This window comes from Hirundo rustica, chromosome 9 (genome assembly GCF_015227805.2).
Source record: "Hirundo rustica isolate bHirRus1 chromosome 9, bHirRus1.pri.v3, whole genome shotgun sequence".
In the NCBI taxonomy this organism is placed as follows: domain Eukaryota; kingdom Metazoa; phylum Chordata; class Aves; order Passeriformes; family Hirundinidae; genus Hirundo; species Hirundo rustica.
The window spans coordinates 5,678,176-5,696,691 of NC_053458.1; the positions used below are offsets into that span (position 1 = coordinate 5,678,176).

The following is an 18,516-nucleotide window of genomic DNA, read 5'->3' on the forward strand; positions in this document are numbered from 1 at the left end:
AACCTGTCTCCCAACCAATACGTACAATGTACTGTGGTCAAGAGAATACAGTTATTTCCTATTTCAGGATACAAAGTAAAGAGTGATACAAATACCCTATCCAAATAAAACTAATTAGAATATAGAATTTATGTGAAAGAATTGGTGATTCTATGTACAGAAGCTTTGAATAACTCGTTTGCAAACAGCAAGACAAATAAATACTAATGATCAACTGCTAAAATTATTTATGTTTCTGTCTTTACAAGAGGGCAAAAGATTCTATAAATACCATGAAACACAGTTGCACCAGTTTAAAGACTGCATAACAAAGGTCAGTTATAGTTCAATTCTTTAGATTGGGCTGCTGACATAGAGAAAATAAATTACATACACAGGATCTGATAAGCACAGAATTAAGAATTTTCATGTTCTGAATTTAACCACTTAAAAACCTAACCTGCTTTGAAGAAACAACTTACATAGTTATGGGCACATATATTAACTTAGATAAGGAAGCAGCTTGTACTATTATCGTTAGTCCATTACGTGTTTCTTCCACTTCATAATGTCTTTGCAAGCTTCCAGGCTGTTCTTTCAATGTCTTTTAAATTCACTGATTCATTCCAGCCTGGAACCAGATGTCTTGTTTTCCGATCTTATTTAAGAACTGGGCTCAGACAGTGAAAATTTTCAGTGACAGACTGACCCGCTGCTCCCAATGCCTGTTCTGGGCCTGCCTCGCTGTACTCAGGAATCCTCTCCACTCCTGGTATGGAGCAGCCATATGGTTGAGTTGGCACAGGCTCAACATCGGCATCAGAAACTGCAAAGACAAAATCCCAGCAAGAGCAGACTCTTCGAGGACTTAAACTCAAGGAATTTCTACTGAGCCTGTGCAAACTGAAATGTTTTCGAAGCTGGATTTCTAGAGAACATTTCTATTGCAGAATACAAAAGAAGTTCATCTTCTAAAGGTCCCATCCAGAATGGAGATTGCCACAAACATTCTCGGATTGCAGCCAGCACTGGCCAAGCAATGTGTATTTTCCTCCTGCAGTCTCACACACATGGCAGTGGGCTTTGGTCAGTACATACTGAAAACAAGTCTTTAGCTGCATATGGAAAATGTGTTTTAACTTCAAGCCAAATTTTTCCCAGTCTGAGAAGGTTTAAGGAAATAACTTTAGAGGCTGTAACTGGTGTTTCAACTATGCACCTGGCAGGGTTTGCTGCCAGTCCAGCTGGCGATGAGTGGTCACAATTAGCTCTAGCCCTTAATAAAGGATAAGGCTTCTTCCTGTGGGAGATTTAACACAGGATTTAACTGAGTTTTATTTATCCCCAAAACTCGACAAGCCAGTGTTATCCTACTGAAATCATTTGGGACAAAGCATTTGTAAATATTGCAAATATTCTTTGAAATTTATTTCAACTCAAACTCAGATTAATTTTAAGCAATTCATCACACCGACTTTTAATGTGCCACTTTACTCAGAGAAAATTTAGTTTGTGCTCAGAACTGCTGGAGTTGGATAGTGTGCCATGTTTTGTATAAGTATTCTATTTGAGTTAAATGAATCCATAACGTTGTGGGTGTCCATCCTTGGGAGTGTTCAAGGCTAGGCTGGATACGGCTTTGAGCAATGTGTTCTAGTGGAAGGTGTCCCTGCCCATGGCAGGGGGATGGAACAAGATGATATTTAGGGTCCCTTCCCACCCAAACCATTCTGTGGTTCTCAGATCATCTCAGAACCAGAGTTCGTTGTGTGTCCAGTGCGTACCCAGTCTCTGTGTACTCCCAGTGCCCCTGACGCTACCTGCTCAGTGCAGGTCCCAGTACTTCAAAAAGCACCTGTGAGAGATTTTGCGGTACCACAGAAAGGAGCGGTGCCTGGGAGCAGTCTCTCACAGCAGCACCCCCGTTCTAAAACGGATTTGGAAATTATTGAGCTGTTAATCCAAACAAAAGCGTGCGGGAGGCAGACTGAGGAACGGGGAAAGCAGCCCTGCTCCTAGGCCATGCAGAGCGCAATTAATGCACTGTCATGTCCCAGTTTATGGGTTGCGCTGAATCAGACCTCGGGAATACGCATTCGGTGGTGCAAAACTCTGAAAGTAAAATTCTCACAGTGTGTTATCGCATACAACTGCTGAACCGTCAGAGCTCCCGCTGACCCCGGCAGGGAGCGCCGCTGAGGAGCGGCGCACGGGAGGAACCGTAATGACAGGGGCTGTAGGGGAAGGTGCGCGAAGATAGGCTGGGGAAGAGGAGCGGGGAGCGGCCGGAGGAGCGGCCGGCAGAGGGGCCGGAGAAGCGGGCGGAGGCGGTGCCGGGTACGGGAGGAGCGGTGGGAGCGGCGGCAAGGGGCCGGAGAAGCGGGCGGAGGCGGTGCCGGGTGCGGGAGCAGCGGTGGGAGCAGCGGCAAGGGGCGGGAGAAGCGGGCGGAGGCGGTGCTGGGTGCGGGAGGAGCGGTGGGAGCGGCGGCAAGGGGCCGGAGAAGCGGGCGGAGGCGGGGCCGGGTGCGGGAGGAGCGGTGGGAGCAGCGGCAAGGGGCGGGAGAAGCGGGCGGAGGCGGTGCCGGGTGCGGGAGGAGCGGTGGGAGCAGCGGCAAAGGGCCGGAGAAGCGGGCGGAGGCGGTGCCGGGTACGGGAAGCGGCGGCCCCGGGGGCGGTGCCGAATCGAACGCTCGGCGCTCGCGGGAGCCGCCGCGGCCATCGCGCCCTGACCCAGCGCGGCCATGGCCGGCTTCATCAACTTCGCGGACGAGGAGGAGGTGCGGGCCTACCTGGAGAACCTGCACGTGGAGTACAGCTACCAGTGCTTCAAGGAGAAGGACCCGGACGGTAAGGCCCCGCCGCCGCCCCCTGCCCGCCGCCGCGGGGCCGGCGGGAGGCTCAGCCCCTGTCCCGTGCCTTGCAGGCTGCCAGCGCTTCGCCGATTACCTGGACGCCGTCAAGAAGGACTTCGTGGCGGCGGCGCGGGTGCTGCGCGACAACTGCGAGGAGCACGGGCACAGCGAGAGCTGCTACAAACTGGGCGCCTACCAGGCCCTCGGCAAAGGTGGGCAGGGGGGTTCTGCCGCTCGGGTCGCAGGTGACTCCACCACCTCCTTGGGCAGCTTGTTCCGGTACCTGGCCACCCTCACATCTGTCTGCCTGTCCTCCTGACCTTGAAAGAGCAACTATCTGTCCCGCCCCTTTCATGGTTACCTCATAGAAGCTGGGGGAGGATGGAAAACCAGAAATTGCTTCCTTCTGAAAAATAGCTGTATGTTAGCTATGTGTTATTTTTTTATAATTAAATCCGTTTAACCAGTGTTCAATGTTGTTGCATATTCAGTTCATAACATTTCTTCTTGTCAGTGGAAGGAGACAAGAAAATCAAGAACTAGTCACATGCGTACCTAAGTAGTCCCCAAATCTGATCAAAATGCATTTGCTGGCACAGTAATGGAAAACACTTAAATTAGTTAGAGATCTTCCAAATGGCAGTACTAGTAAGGAACAGCATTTTTACTATAGTTCAAAACTAGTAGCAATCTTGGTGTAGGTATACTGGCAAAATAGTATTTGCCCAGTGTAAGATATTGAATCCATGGATGTAGTAATGGAAAGAAGATTTTGTGGGTCTGGGTTATTTTTTAGTTACCCGTGCTGTTGTGATTACTGGTGAGTGGAGGAGAGTTTTCTAAGTCAAAGTCATTAGCAAAATGTTTGTCACTGAGACAGCAGTAATGTCTGAAGTCCTAAGTGGTGACTGTAGTATCTAAAGCGATGGATGCTGTGATTCCAGTGGGAAGCATCCTGCAAAGCAGAAAGTTCCCAGCTGTTCTAACGTGCCCTCACAGAAATGTTTTGGTTCTTGGCTGACAGGTGGACTCAGCCCGGATTTGAAAGCTGCCTACAAATCTTTCATCAAGTCCTGTGAGAAAGGTGGGAAGAAGTCAGCAAACGCGTGTCACAGCGCTGGGCTGCTGGCCCACGACGGGAGAGCCAACAATGACCAGCCTGACCCTGTCGCTGCCAGAGACTATTACACGAAAGCCTGTGATGGCAATTTTGCTCCCAGCTGCTTCAACCTGAGTGCGATATACCTGCAGGGGGCACCTGGGGTCCCCAAGGACATGAGCCATGCCTTGAAGTACTCGCTGAAAGGCTGTGAGCTGGGGCACGTGTGGGCTTGTGCCAACGCCAGCCGCATGTACAAACTGGGAGATGGCGTTGAGAAGAACGATGCTAAGGCAGAGGATCTGAAAAACAGGGCAAAACAGTTGCATAAAGAGCTGAAAGAAGCTGCAAGTTCTCTAACGTTTGGGGAGTAAAGCTGGTGGTTGTAGATATTAAGACTGTGGTGTTTAAATGGCAAGTGAACTTGTTATTTAAATTGTGAGTGTACAGTTTTCATTTAAATAAATATCCTGCATTTGGATATGCAAATAAAATTATATTTTTGTGTATATAACAAATTACTATCTCTGCTGTGCCTTTCTGTGTTTTTGTACACACAAATTCTTAAGTGTGTTTGGCTTAGATCCTCCCTTTCTTTTTAAGGAAGCCAAAGTAGTCTTTTTGTAGTCTTTTGGGACTTTGTTCCCATGGTTTCAAGCACAAAGGATCTCTTTTGTGTCCAACGCTTCAATATCCAGGCTTGTTCTTAGACACAAAAATCACAACTGCAGGTAATCTTGGCTTGAGCAGTCTGAACTGTTCCATCTCTCACAAGCATTTTCAGAACTTTGATAGCTGCACACTTGTGTGAGCTGCTCTACGGCATGAATATTCTTCCTGCCAACTGCTTTGTGACTGTATCTGCCTGTCATAAATGCCTGAGTGCTTCAGGCTGCTCTCTCAACACACTTGACAGCCCCTTAGTTGATTACACATAAATTGGTTTACCTTCCTGCCAGCTTCTGGAACATTATGTTCTATTTTTTCTAATACAGATTTAGGGAACAACTCATTGGACTCAAATCCATAACATATATATATATATATATATATATATAAAAACTATAGCTAAACATACAGATTCTGGAACAGCTGTTTAAATAAGCAGGGCAGTGTTTGTATTCATGCATTGACAGGCTCCTTTGTAACTTTGGTGTGTGTAAATACATGTGAAGTTTGCAATGTGTGTGTTTTGCTGTAAATTTACTACTCAGAACCCAACTCCTCTGGCTCTGGACTAAATAAAGATGCAAACTTCACTATTGAAATAAGTGAAGTGGGATTAAAAGCAACATTACTTTGGCTGTGGCCGCAAGTGAAAGCGGAGTTGTTGGAATCTCACTGCATGTATGAATTAAAGCAGTTCTTCCAATTTAACAGAGTCCTTGGGAAGGACGTCTGCTGCTGGAGCAGCACAGCGGTGACACAGGCACCCTATAACAACAGATGGCAGTGTATGAAAACATTATTGCACACTGGTGTGGCTCTGGTATTCAGCAGCCTAAAAAAAAAAAAAAAAAAAAAAACCAAAAAAACCAAACCAACAAACAAAAAAACCAAATAGCAGTGGCAAAATCAGAGTAATTTTTCTGTTAGCAGTTATTCTTTTTTGGCAGTTCAAAAGGGTAAGGTTCTTAGAGGAACACTCACCTGATTTTTTTGCTAGGTACTATTCTGGGCATTTGTTTCACTGGGGAAAGGTAAGTAAATGCTACTTCTGTGGAGTGTGACACTAGTAATAAAACAGTTTGGAATCCATGTGTTCAGGAGTAGGCAATTACAGGTGGGTCAAGGCACTGGAGAATTGGGTGATATTTTAAGCCCTGTAATGCTCACTGCCACAGAGTGCCTTGCTCAGATCCTCAGCCCAAAGACCAGAGCAGCTTTCTTCCAGCAGGACTAATGACTGTCAGTGATCCTCCCAGGAACTTCAACCAACACAGCAAACAGAGAACATCCTCAGCAGAGTCACACACACTGGGGATAATTAAAGCCACATAAAAAGTGCATGTTGTGGGGAGGTGTTTTCATAGCACTTGAGAACTCAGAGACTTTCAGAGCTTCAATACTACAAAGCAAACCGTTTTCATAAAAGCTGTGATGTGTGTAAGATAAGTTTGTGAAGTGTGTAAGATAAGTTTATGAAGTGTCAGCCAATTTTGCCCCACAAGTTGAAAAAGCAAACCCAAATTAAGGAAGGCTCTTGTGTTTTCAGACTGTCTCTGAACAGTTTGCTGCCTGCACTGGGCACGCCTGTATCTTTTTTACACAGATATTGATGATGCTGTAGCAGATGCATTTAGATAGCTAAGGCCCTTGCCTTATGACTCTTTTCCCTCCAAAGTGACAAAGCATCCAAAAAAAGTCAGGCAGTCTCATTGCAGTGTATTACAAATTATATGTGGTTAATGCAGTCTGTAGCAGAGAATAGACTCTATGAATAGCAGTCGATTCTCGACCTCAAGATTCTGTTCAGGAGGAAAAAGCATTATGATCAAAATCTTTAAAGAGGTGAAAATTTTCCTGCAAATCTTGGCTTATAACCGTTTTGCTCTGGTATTATGGGGGCGTTTATCAGAAAGTCAACATCTTCCTGCCCTTTCTTTTTACCTGATGTTACAAAGGCTAAATTTTATGTTCTCTGGGAAGAAAACTTTTTTCAAAGCCTCTGAGGTCATAAAGAAAGAGTGATAGATGTGTGATCATAGCAGAATACTTGGAAATATGGAAGAACCTGTTGATCTCTTCAGGATCAGTGGGTTTTCTAAGAAATAAAGGAGTTTCAGCTTCACAGCTCCCAAAGCACTGCCTGCTTTCCCTTTCATTTGTTTGCATTGATCTAAGTGTACAGCCAACCTCCATTAATAAAGCAGCAATACACTTCAGAAGGAACCAACCCTAATTAATTAAATAGACTTGTGAATACGTTGCTGTAAATGATGAAAGCACTCTTTGCAGGATGCTTCCTGCAGCTGTGAAAAGATCACCAGAGGGCTGGTTTTGAACTGAGATTAAACACTGGTACCACGTCATGTGTCATTAAGTGTCATTTGAAATAATCCTGGACAAAAGAAGCCACATGATTTTGTAGAAAAAGAGACTTGTTCTAGTGGTTCTGTTTATGTGCTACATTGTAATAAAAGCAGTTTTGCAGCTTGCTGACCTTTTATTCAGCCATCAGTAACAGCTCCTCTCTGCAATGTATGTGTGAAGGGAGTTCTTGTGGCTGTACATGCCCACTCTGAGGGATGCTCTGAGAGATATTGTGTCATCGTCACACCAAGAAACAAAAATAGCGCTGTTCCTTCTCACAGCACAAACTTTTTGTTCAGTAGAGAAAGAAATTCGCTCTGTGGCAATTTTTCACTACATCATGTGAGACAGTAGAACTCTCAAGTAGCTCTTCTTCTCCTTTGGTAGGTGGAGAAGGAAGAATTCCTCCTACCCTTGTGCTCCCCAGCATCTCCTCCACTAAACCTCAGAGCAACACACTTCTGCTCAGGGTTGGCTTTTTTGTGGGGAGTGAAGCAAGAAGAGAGAGGAAGGAAAAGGAGTCACGGCACAGCAAGAAACAGATCAGAAAATAAGCAAAAAATCCAGTTGTATCATTATTGCAGTAATCTGTGCTGGAGTAAAGCCAGGGGTTCAGCTCAGATCCTGACATTAGACATTCGTGTGCACCCATAATGACAGCCCTGATCCAGAGATCCACAGGCTAAAAGTCAGGATTGTCCAAAGTCCCCAGCACACAATTCAGTACTAAACACGGTACCCTGCTCGAATTTTACAGACGCTGTATCAACATACAGCCCAGAACCCACACAAAACAGATTTCCTCAAGAATATTAAGATTATAAGGATCAATTCTGTGCCCAATTTTGGATGTCTGATTTCATTTGCCAGATCTGTAGCCTCCCAGTACTTTCATTTTTCAGTATCCGCACTTGAAGCAAGCACAATAACCAGTAATTACACTAATTTTAGACTTTGTCACATATTTCTTATTTGTAGTTATTGCCTTCTGCTCTTAACATTACTTACAAATTACCATTGCTATATTTGTTCCAAATGTGTTTTATAACTCTTACAGACACACATCGTTTTTTGCAGTCCTGTTCGTAATACCATAATATGGTTTTGTAATATTTTAAAACATATTTTTGTAATCTTTTTACCCTAATCAACTAGTCAGACATTTGTGTGCTATGGAATGATAAAATTTAGGCCACTTTGGAGTGGTGATTTCAGATGGAGATTTGTGAACAGCATAATTGCAATGCATTCATGTGCTCGAATTCAAGAGTGTGGTGGGAGCTCTCTGTAAGTTCTCATTCTGTCTAAGTAAAACAGAAGTACAGTGCTTTAAACATACCCTGGGGAGTTTTTCTTAGCAACTGGTAAAAAAGAAGAAAGAAAGAAGATGAAAACGCCATGTGTTTATACAGCAGTTGTCACCCACAGCATTCTAGTGCACTTCACCAAGTCCTTTCAAGCTCACAGAGAGCCATCCCATACAGAGCTGGGGCAAGAAAGCCATTAAAGAAAAATGTTAATTGTTTGGCTGTGATGTAATTTCATAACTTGCAGATCAGCCTAACCTGAATTTACGTTGGAAGTTCCTTATTCTGGCAGTCCTCTTTCAACACAGAATAGCCTGGTGTGAATATTTTATTCTCACCAAAAACATTGAAAAGAAACGGGCAGGTTTCCTTCCAGCCCTCCTGCCACTGGAAGCACGCTGTGTTCCTGCAGAGCTTCCTGCCCAGGAAACTCTTGTTGCTTTGCAACAACCTTTTCTGCAAACTCCTGAGGAGGAAACCTGGGTTTTGTCTATAGTTCAAAGCCACTGAGCAGCTACTGACTCATTGCAGGACACAAAATGACACTAGGGGCCCAAACGGATTATTCTCCCAATGATATTTAGCAAGGCAAGGGCTTGTCAATTCTTTACGTGCCAAGAAACACGGAGATGGGAAACTGGCCTTTTAATGCTATTCTGATATTATTAGTGGAGTATTATTCCTGACACATGTGATAGCCACCACAGCACAAGTGTTCTCAATAAGGGCTGAAGAGAAAATAAGAAGCTGTGACATTGTCAACACTGCAAGGAGCTCTTCAGAGAAGTTCTTTTCTGCGCCTTTTTAAGTGAAGTGTTTTCTCCACGGCACTGTTTTACTTATCTGTTCTGCAGCTGACACAAAGGCAATATAAAATATCTTACTTGTCAGGGAGGCTGACACAGTGACATCAGCTGTCACAGGGACCCAAACTTGCCTCAGAGCTCACATGCTGTGGTACTCATGAACAGACAGTGGCCCTCAGAGAGATTATGTAGACTTTGAGGTAAAAAAACTTTAGATATTTTTGAAATCCTCAGCTTATTTTAATTATTTTCTGCTGGGTTTTGGGAGTTTTGTATGTTCCTCAGAACTCAGGGTTGATATCAGAAGACGCCAGGGACTGACATGGTTACAAAAGCCACAGAATACGTGAACAAATTCAATACAAGTGAAGGTTTCTGCAGGAGCAGCACAAAGGTTTTATCACAACAATCAGTAAAAACTTCTCACACCCTTTAACACTTAACCAAAACATCTCTGCAGTGTACCTGGCTTGATAATTTCTGTTTTCTGTGTACTGGCAGCATGAAATGCCCGAGTGTGATGTTTGCTGCCTGTTCTGTTCATTGCTCTCACAGCAGGGTATGGACATTTCCAGATCACACTATCACACCGTGGTGACAATGCTGATCCACTGATGGTTTAAACTGCAACACAAATCAACAGCTTGTTCATACAGTTCTGTCAATGACAGAGATAGGTGATCTGCAGTGACTGGCTCTAATTAGCTATGATGTTTCTGTCCTAATCTAATACCATCCTGATATGTATGTCAAACAAAAGTCTATGGTCAGAGAGTGTTTTCTTATGCAGTACCTGTACCCTTTAGATAAGAATTGAAAGCTTTCAGTCCTTTCAAATAAGGATGACTTTGCTTTAGCTATTGTAGTTATAAGTTGCAACCTAAGGCCGTATTTATACACCAGAACCCCGGAAATATTTTATATATATACACTATTTCCACATTACAATCTTTGGGGAACAATTTCAAGACAGGGTTTTGTTCTATGATTTGAACAAATAAGTAACCTCCCCCTGATTTCAGTGCCAATTTTCCCCCTGCATTTTTCAGTACTGACCCAGAATACTTGCTGTCATCCCACGGGCAGATACAACAATCAATGAGAGGCTGGAGCCGAACTGTGGAAAAGTTTTATATCTTTGAAGCTCCAGTGGAAATATTGCCCTCTGGGGAGCCAGAGGCAAGGTCATTTAGCAGGGTGCAATTCCAGCATCGTGCACACAACCTGGGAAAATGGCACCCAGAGGCAAGCCAGGACACCTGGTGCTCAGGAGCCCGCTGCTCACAGTGCTGAGGGGCTGCAAGTCCTGGCTGCTCACAACATGCTTGGTGTTCTCAAAACACATTAATGTTCCTGGGGACAAACAGAGGGTGACAGAAAGAAAGTTGGTAGCATCTTTTGATGTGTAAAGTGTGAAAGAACAAAGCTTTTTGATTCAGTTCCTGTTCACTAGGCTGAACCAGAGATATTGTGAGGCTGGGTGCAGCCTTGAAAACTAATTACACTGAAGGTTAATGCTTGAAAATTTTCTTTCAGGAAGGTCCTTGTGCAATCCGGGATTATGGGCTATTTCCCTGCTTTTGTCCTGCCACTGCAAATGGATCAGATAAATGTGTGGAGGGAAATTGATTGAGTACTGTCTGGGCTTGGAGGCTCGAACTAATAAGTGACAAACGTAAACGCTGTTTCTTGTTAGAACCTGCTATGTGCAATCCTGCTCAGCCTATGAATACAGCTAAAACCAGAGGGACTCTGCACACTTCCTGCAGCACATCAGGCATCAGCATCCCCCAGCCTGGGACCTATGTGGTTGCTTTAGGGGGCTTGCAGGAGTGTAACCCAGCTTGGCCCAATCACTCCAAGAGGACAGCTCATAGCAGAGCTGGTGAAGATAAACAGGATCTTTTAAAATAGCAGAGTCTGAAAAGAAGGGCAGCTTCACAACAGAAATGATCAGGAATAAACTGCATAGGAGAAGAACTATTTCTAGCTAGAACCTACTTGTCCTTATACAAAATGAGATCATACGATTAATTAATTCAAAGCTAATTCTATTTCTTCTCATTGCTCAGGTGGTAAACCAAAAGGACAAGTAATTTAATTTGGCCATCGAAACATCTCTTGATGCCAGGAAAGGGTCATATCAAGCTGCTTTTCCCCCCATGTCTCCAGAGCGCAGCAAGAGTTACAGTTATACTGTGTGTATCACGGAGCCTGGGAGGACTCCTTAGAGATGCTGGACTACCTTGTTTAGCTCTGGAGATAAACAGATGATCATTTTTTTCCAGCTATGCGTGTTCCTAAAGGAAAACATCTCAATCCTAATTTAATGAAGGAACCAGATCCAGATCATGACATATTCAGATGAGGCATTTTCTGGAATAGAATCCCAAATCAGATCAAATCCTCAGGTATCCGCAAGGCGTCTGGACAACCTGGAGCAGAAACCTTTCACAATCCAAGATCTCCCCTGTTAATTAACTCTGCAATCCATGCAGAATGAAACCCCAGGCAGGAATATGACTCCATGGCATAGAGTGGGTGTTGATGGGCATTTATTTAATAAGGGCCAGGTTTAAACCCCGCTTTGGGGCAGAGGAGGTGAGGGCTGTGAAGGAAATGCAGCCTTTCCTCAGGGGCTTCTTCACTTCCCATGGTTCAGGGCTGAACCAGTGGGTAGGGGCACACACACACACACAAACACACACGTCTGAGTTTTGGAAACTGAGGGTGTTTTTGAGCTCAGACCCAGCTGTGCATTTACTTGATGGGATTGCAATAGCCTTTTGAAGATTTTTGAGAACCCATTAAAGGCTGAAGAGTACCCCAGCTCTTTGGATTGCAAGCAGTCTGAGTGCTCTGAATGGATAAAAGACCAGAAGTAGACATCTCTATTAAAAAAAAAAGGAAACAACTCTAACCCCACAACAAAACCCAAATGTTCTCAGGATCAGACGAGCCTTTTGTGCTCTGTCCTCTCTACATGCTGCTCAGCTATGCTTTTCTTATTTTCCTGTGGGAGGACTGTTCCCTTGGCTACCACTGCTGGCCTCTAATAGTTGGCATTTGGGCACGGGATGAAAACATTGTTCTGTTTTTCTTTCGCTCCTGCAGGAGCAGTGGGAACACAGCCTGACAGGTTTCTGGTAGGCAACAGCTCCAGATGATACCACTGAACCAAGTCAGGTGATTTTGCCCTCCTGCTTCACTTTTCCCTTCCAGGCCCTGCTCCAGCTGCTCTCTGTATTCCTGCTGGCCACTGCCTTGTTGGAGAAGTGCTAATAGGAGGTGAGGTTTGGGCCTTGTTTCTCTGCCCTCCTGCACAGGGGACAGCACAGGCCACCTTCAGCTGCTCCAGCCACAGGTATTTCCCTTTAGCCACCCGCAGCAGCAGTGCCCCATGAGGCACAAGGTGCGCAGCTGGCCTCATGCTAGCAGCAGGGAAGGTCGCTGCAGACACAGCTAAAGCCTGGGAGCTGTGAGCAATCTCTTAATCTTGCTGGCTTTCTATATTAAGGACATTGCTGCTTCTGCATTAGAGGAATTAGAACAGTCTCGTCTCCTCTTGAGATCTCAAGGTCCTGCCTTCGCTTGCCGTTATGTGCTCCATGAAAGTGTTTCATTAAAGCCTCCACATGGTGACCTTTGCACAATAACCTGCTCTCTGTAGTGCCTCCATGGTCTGAGCCTGCTCTCCTTTAAATTACGCTTCTGTGGAGGGAATCAAATACATCTTTTTACTCTACTTAAGTGCTTGGAGCAAACTAATGTTCTTCTGCAGTCATGAAATGCAACAAAGGGACCATGATTCCGAGGGCAAGGTGAGGCTTGCGGTTTCTGTGGAAACTGGAGACCAACGTGATGGAAGGGGCAGAAGAGGGAAGCAAGAACACAGGTCTGCCAGATGAACAGAAGTGATTGTATCTCAGAAGTTGAGCAAATGAGGCAAAAATGCGAGGGGGTGAAGAGTTGTACACGAGGCAGCTGGGAACGTGGTAAGGACCTGAAGTGACTTTTGACACAAAAGTAATGATGACACCACTAATTTGGGATTGGGCGAAAAAGAGGAAAAGTCACGAATACAGAAAGGCTCTACTGCTTTTATTATTTTTTCCCCCATGTTTTCTGTAGTGGCCATACCAGATACAGATATGACCAAATCTGAGAATTCAGGGACATGCCTGGTGCACAGCTAGATCAATCCCATCTTTGTAAGCAGGACTGCTGGCTTTGCCCACCAGAAGGGCTCAGAGGACAGAGAAGGCAACTTGTGGAGGAGGAGCACAGGAAGCATTGGTGCAGGACCTGCACTCGGGGTTTAGCTCTGGAATTTGCAGTGTTGCTGCCTAGCTCAGGAACAGAGGGAAGGTGATTAGCAGGTTGGTTTGCTGAGCCTGTGTGATCTGAATTGAAATTGAGCTATAAGGAGCCCTGCAGTTCTACAGTCTGTTTCTCTGAAGAGAAACAGCCAGAAATTATCTGTATTTATTATACCTGAGAGCTGTCTGATTAACCTCGACCAGAGGCTTCAGTCACTGCATGCAATTTTTTCCTGTGTTTATTAAACTTTCCAGCAGAGAACTCATGATTTCCTCAACCACCACAAATACCACCTCATAAAAGAACAATATGAAAGCAAACAAGAACAACCCAGCAGCACAGAAGCAGGAGCCTCGGCAGCCTAAGGTCTCCTTAGGCCCTCAAGTACTTATTAAGTTCAAGTTGACTGCAGTAGGGTGCTGTTTACAACCAGGGGAAGAACAAGAGTCCTTTCAGCACTCTGGGAGGTGCAGACATGACATGATTTTTCAGCATCAGAGGAGATAACTAGCAAGGCCGGTGTGAAAATGCAGTTCATTGCAATGAGAGAGAGAGAGAGGCAGAAAAAATGAGAATAGCTTCTGGTACTAGTGATAAGGATTATCCCAGATTTATCTTTCTACTGTGTCAAAGTGTAACTGCTCTTCAGGTTTTATTGTTGGTGCTGTCATTGCAATAATATGCTAGAAATGAACTGCTTTATTTATTGATAAGAAAAGAGATTTACCCGCCATGTGACATGCTGCTATTTTCACACCAGTACTAAGATTGTATCACAAGTTCCAGCCAGCTGAATAGTACCTGGAATTAGAGGAAAGCAAATAGTGGAAACCTGCTGCTCGCAGCTTCTGTCCTAGTAGAGGTGCTATAATGTACACTAAATCCTGATTTTATTTAAAATACTTCTACTGCAAAATGAAAGCTCTCCAATGGCTGTGGCCCAGTTCCCCAGAAAAGAGGATCCAAGGCAACCTGTCCATTGCTGGCACAGACAGCCTTGTCTCTGTCACCTCTCTGAGAAGCAAAGCTAAAAACCAAACTTGTTGATCTGAATGAGCAGCCTGACATGGTTTTCCAGTCCTAATCTGGTAATTGTGCCTCTGAAGGTTTGCTTGATGAGATGCAATATAGAAAGATACACAGTTCTTTGCAAAGCTTGGTCCACAGATCATTATTTCAGCCAAAAATTTCTAATTCAGACAAAGGAAATCAGAGGAAACCCAGTGAAGACCATGTGGAAACAGAACTCGCCCAGCCAGCCAGCCCAGTAAAAAGGCTCCTGGTGTGACCCAATGAGCCAGCTCATTTTCTTTCAAGCAACTCATTTAGCAGAAGGTCTCAAACCACTTTCACTGAACAATTCTCCTAGATTTCCATGGAATAAAACACCAGATCCCATTTGCACAGTCTGTCATTTCCTTTTTGCATTTCCTTAAAACTCTGAGCTGCCTTATCAGGTCAGAGCTGCCTTATCACCTTCCCCAGAAAGGCCTCAGTCCTGCATATAATAGAATTACTATTCACTGCATCCCTCAAGTCTTGGAGCTCACAATTTAAAATTCCAAGTGCTGGCTTGGTAGCTCCAGCAAACACTAGGAAGGATTGCCAGGATCTCTGTAGCTCCTAAACCCCTTGGCACAGGCTTCCCAGGTACAGCAGGGCTTTTAGAGAGCATCTCTGGCCATGGGCTGATCCCTGTGGATGTTGAGAGAACAACAGCCCCAGTGGGAACACCAGGGGTAACAGACACTGTTCCCATTCAGCTCCAGATCATGATTTATTGGCAGCAGTTATAAATCCAGCCTAATGAAAAGCAAAGCTGCAGAAACACATTTTATCATTGACTCAAAAGAGTAATCAATATGTTCATATGTATTAGAGGGAGCAGTCTCCATTAAAAAGCAAAGGGACGAGACAACAATGTTCTACATATTTGCTAGGATCCCATGGCTTTTTTAACATTTAAGCCTCTCTGTCAAGAACTGATGGGTTCATACAAGAGATCAGCCCAATCCACCTGCTTTTACTGACTCCTGGAAACTCACAGCCAATTACCAGGCCCTGCTGGGAAGGCACTTTTCCCAAAAGTATGTGAAGGTCTGCAAAGAGAAAGATTTTTGCCTGTGAACGGTTCAGAGTAACCAAAAGATGCAGTGAGGTTCAATTTGCCCTTACTCACGCAGTACACTTTGCATTTGCTCACTCAAGGAAACAAAATTGCATTGAGGTGGTTTGTGTTTCCTCTGATTGCCAGGAGATGGAACAGGGGCTGTTTGGGTCAAGTGAACAATTTTAAGTGCCGTGCTTTGTGCAGGTGTCTTTGTTAAAATAAAATAATAATTTAAAAGAAAACAAGAGAAACAGTCTGAGTCACTAGCAGCCTCTCTGTCTTGTAATCACTGGTGGTTTAATTTGCTGAAATGAAGATTTATTGGGATGCCACTTCAGGTAATTTTACTGCTTTCCTTCAGGAAACAAAAAGTGGAAAGAATTAAGCTGGTCAGAGCAAAAATTCTGTCAAAGGAGGCAGCAGACATGACAGGACTCACACATTTCCTAGGCTTTACTGGGCCAGTGAGTGCACATTTGCACAGCTGCAGTCTGCCCCAAACACCTGCTCATCACAGAGTGGCCAAATCCACTAAAAGAAATTAACTGCAACATTTGCTGCAACAGCTACATGAGACACTGGTACATTTTGTTACTGAAAACAAGGAACTTTCCCAGGGGCTCTGGTCACAGATGGCATTATCCACGTTAAATGTCTGTGGCAGCAGGAGTACCAGACAGTAGGTGGAGTGAGGAACACGAACTGAGAAAAGGCAGCAAAATTACCTAATACAGGCAGCTAAACCACCAGCAGAGACTCATTGCCAAGTTCACAACGAGCTGGAAGCCACAATTCTATCAGCACAACCACTGCTTCTCACAGTACACGGTCTGTAAAGTACCTGTGGCAGTCCTGAAGAGAAAAGTAGAAATGTATTAACTAGAAAGAAACACAAGGAAGAGTTGAAGAAGTCATCTCCAACTATACTGTCAAAGTACTACTTTTACATTTGCTGGTATCTCAGAGAAAAGTCTGGGGAAGAAAATCTTCTGTACTCAGGAGGTTACTCCAATGAACCTGGAGTGCAAACACAGATTGATGTTCACAGCAGAGGGCAGGGTCCTCAGCACCACTTTCAGCTTTGGAAGTTATAGGTTGTGGTACTTTGGAAGAAAATCCAGAAAAACTTGTTAAAACCAGGCATAACTAACTAAAGAGTATGTCCTTTGTTTTCTTTAGTGTGTCTTTAGCTCTGGTTCTGCTAACCACTGAAATGTTTAAACCTGTGCTTTGACAAGCCATGCCAGGCTCACCCCTACATGGGTGTGCTGACACCTGCAGAGCTGTGGGCTGGCTGCTGCCTTGTTGTGCAAAGCCAGGACTCAGCCAGCTTCTCCTGCCTCCTCTCCTGGCCATTCTGTGCTGCAGGTTTGGCCCCAAGTGCTATTCACAAGCTAAGCCCCAAAATGCTGCAGGGAAGCATCCCGAAGAATAGAAACACATATTTTTATTACACTCTGTACATAAAAACATTGCATCTAATTGAACATGTTGTACCTAAAAAAGATGTTTGGTCCCTCTCTGCAAATTCAGTGGAAGTCAGAGTAAACCCATTTGTTTTAATCTCTGAGACTAATATTGCTTCCTCTCTTTCATTAACATGCATTTATCCTGCCCTCCCTTGCACAGGAAATGCAGCAACCCTGAACTTTGATTAGCAATAATCAGAAAACATTCACACCTGCATGTAGGCAGTGGGAGGCTTTTCAATTGGAAATGGATTTTGAGAACATCATGTCTCTGTTTTGAACAGGCAAATGCATCTTTCAAGGAATACAAGCAATAAAAACCATTTATGTACTGTGTTTCTTCAAGGATAGTAATGCCATCATAGAATCAAGTGCCCTAATTGTTGAGGTGATTAATTTCTGCTCTTTGGAACTAAACATTCAATGTTACTGAAGTCCTGGAGAGTTTTTCATAAGCTGGATGATAGCACAGGCAGTGCTTATCGTCTGTCCAAAACAAGGTGTCCTTTTTCTTGTCCATTTTAGGTTCAAGACACAGATGTCACAAGGACTGTGGTGTGGGGACCTGCAGTGACGCTAGAGCAGCAGGGCAGGCATGGAGGAGCAGGGTGATTTCTGCTGGAGAGAGCAGCCTGGCAGGGAAATGGTGCCTTGCTGAGATAAGTGACTTTTATTCCAAGTCTCTACTGTCTTTAATGCCTGTTGAAATAAAGCCTTTGGAAGAAAAGCCCTCTCTGACAGTGTAACTTTCTCATCTTTTGGTTAAATCCTAAGGATATTTCTGCTCCTCGTTTGTCAGGTTCCCAGGAAAAAGGGAGGAAAGCAAGATTTAGTATTCCCATAATGCCTAAATATAAACTGTAATCAGATTTATAAACAACAACTACAGACCTCTTTCATAAGCTATAAAAAGCTTTGAAAAGTACATCTGTGCACTTCTGTTTCCTTTTCATAGTCTTTCACCCCTGCTTCTATTTCCTTAAATAGAAAGATAATAGTATTAATCTATTCCTTGGGGCTTTTGTGAAGATTCACAATTAATATTTATGCAGTAAAATGGAATAAATGCTGCATAAGTGCTGAGCATCATTATTGTTCTCTCTCTCTTCATTAGCACATCATGTACATGCCAAGTAGAACAGATAAACACAGAAATTAGCTGTCCTCAAAGTCAGGCAAGTGAGAAAGGTAACGTGACTATGAGAGAACCATTAATTAAAAATGTTTGCTGTGGGTGACATCTGTGGCAAACAAAACAACCCTCTGAGATTTAAAGAATTAAATATATTTCTTTACTCATTTGAGCAAGTTCTGTCTGCGGCAAAGAAATTCTGGGAATATTTTCAAATTAAATATTCTGCACGTACTCCCACAGCAGCTGTGTCTTAAACAGGAATCCAACTGAAGCAGCAAGTAGGTTTTGCATTCTAAAACCTAGAAATCTCCTCAGTGATTCTTTCAAGATCTCATTTATTTCCTGTGCCTCTTCCTAGACATGTGTTTTCCAAAGCTCAACTCACATGGAACTGTCTCCACCTTTG

At 44.1% G+C, this 18,516-nt stretch overlaps 2 protein-coding genes across 2 annotated transcripts; one reads left to right on the forward strand and one right to left on the reverse strand.

Annotated features, from left to right (window-relative positions):
• Positions 1-2,140: 2,140 nt before the first annotated feature.
• Positions 2,141-2,722, reverse strand: LOC120756540 (atherin-like). Its single transcript, XM_040073033.1, has one exon. It carries the CDS (start codon positions 2,720-2,722, stop codon positions 2,141-2,143), a length of 582 nt encoding a protein of 193 aa, XP_039928967.1.
• Positions 2,638-4,451, forward strand: LOC120756471 (cytochrome c oxidase assembly factor 7). Its single transcript, XM_040072905.1, has 3 exons — positions 2,638-2,826; positions 2,903-3,043; positions 3,856-4,451. Exons 1-3 carry the CDS (start codon positions 2,721-2,723, stop codon positions 4,302-4,304), a joined length of 696 nt encoding a protein of 231 aa, XP_039928839.1. The 5' UTR covers positions 2,638-2,720; the 3' UTR covers positions 4,305-4,451.
• The last annotated feature ends 14,065 nt before the right edge of the window (positions 4,452-18,516 follow it).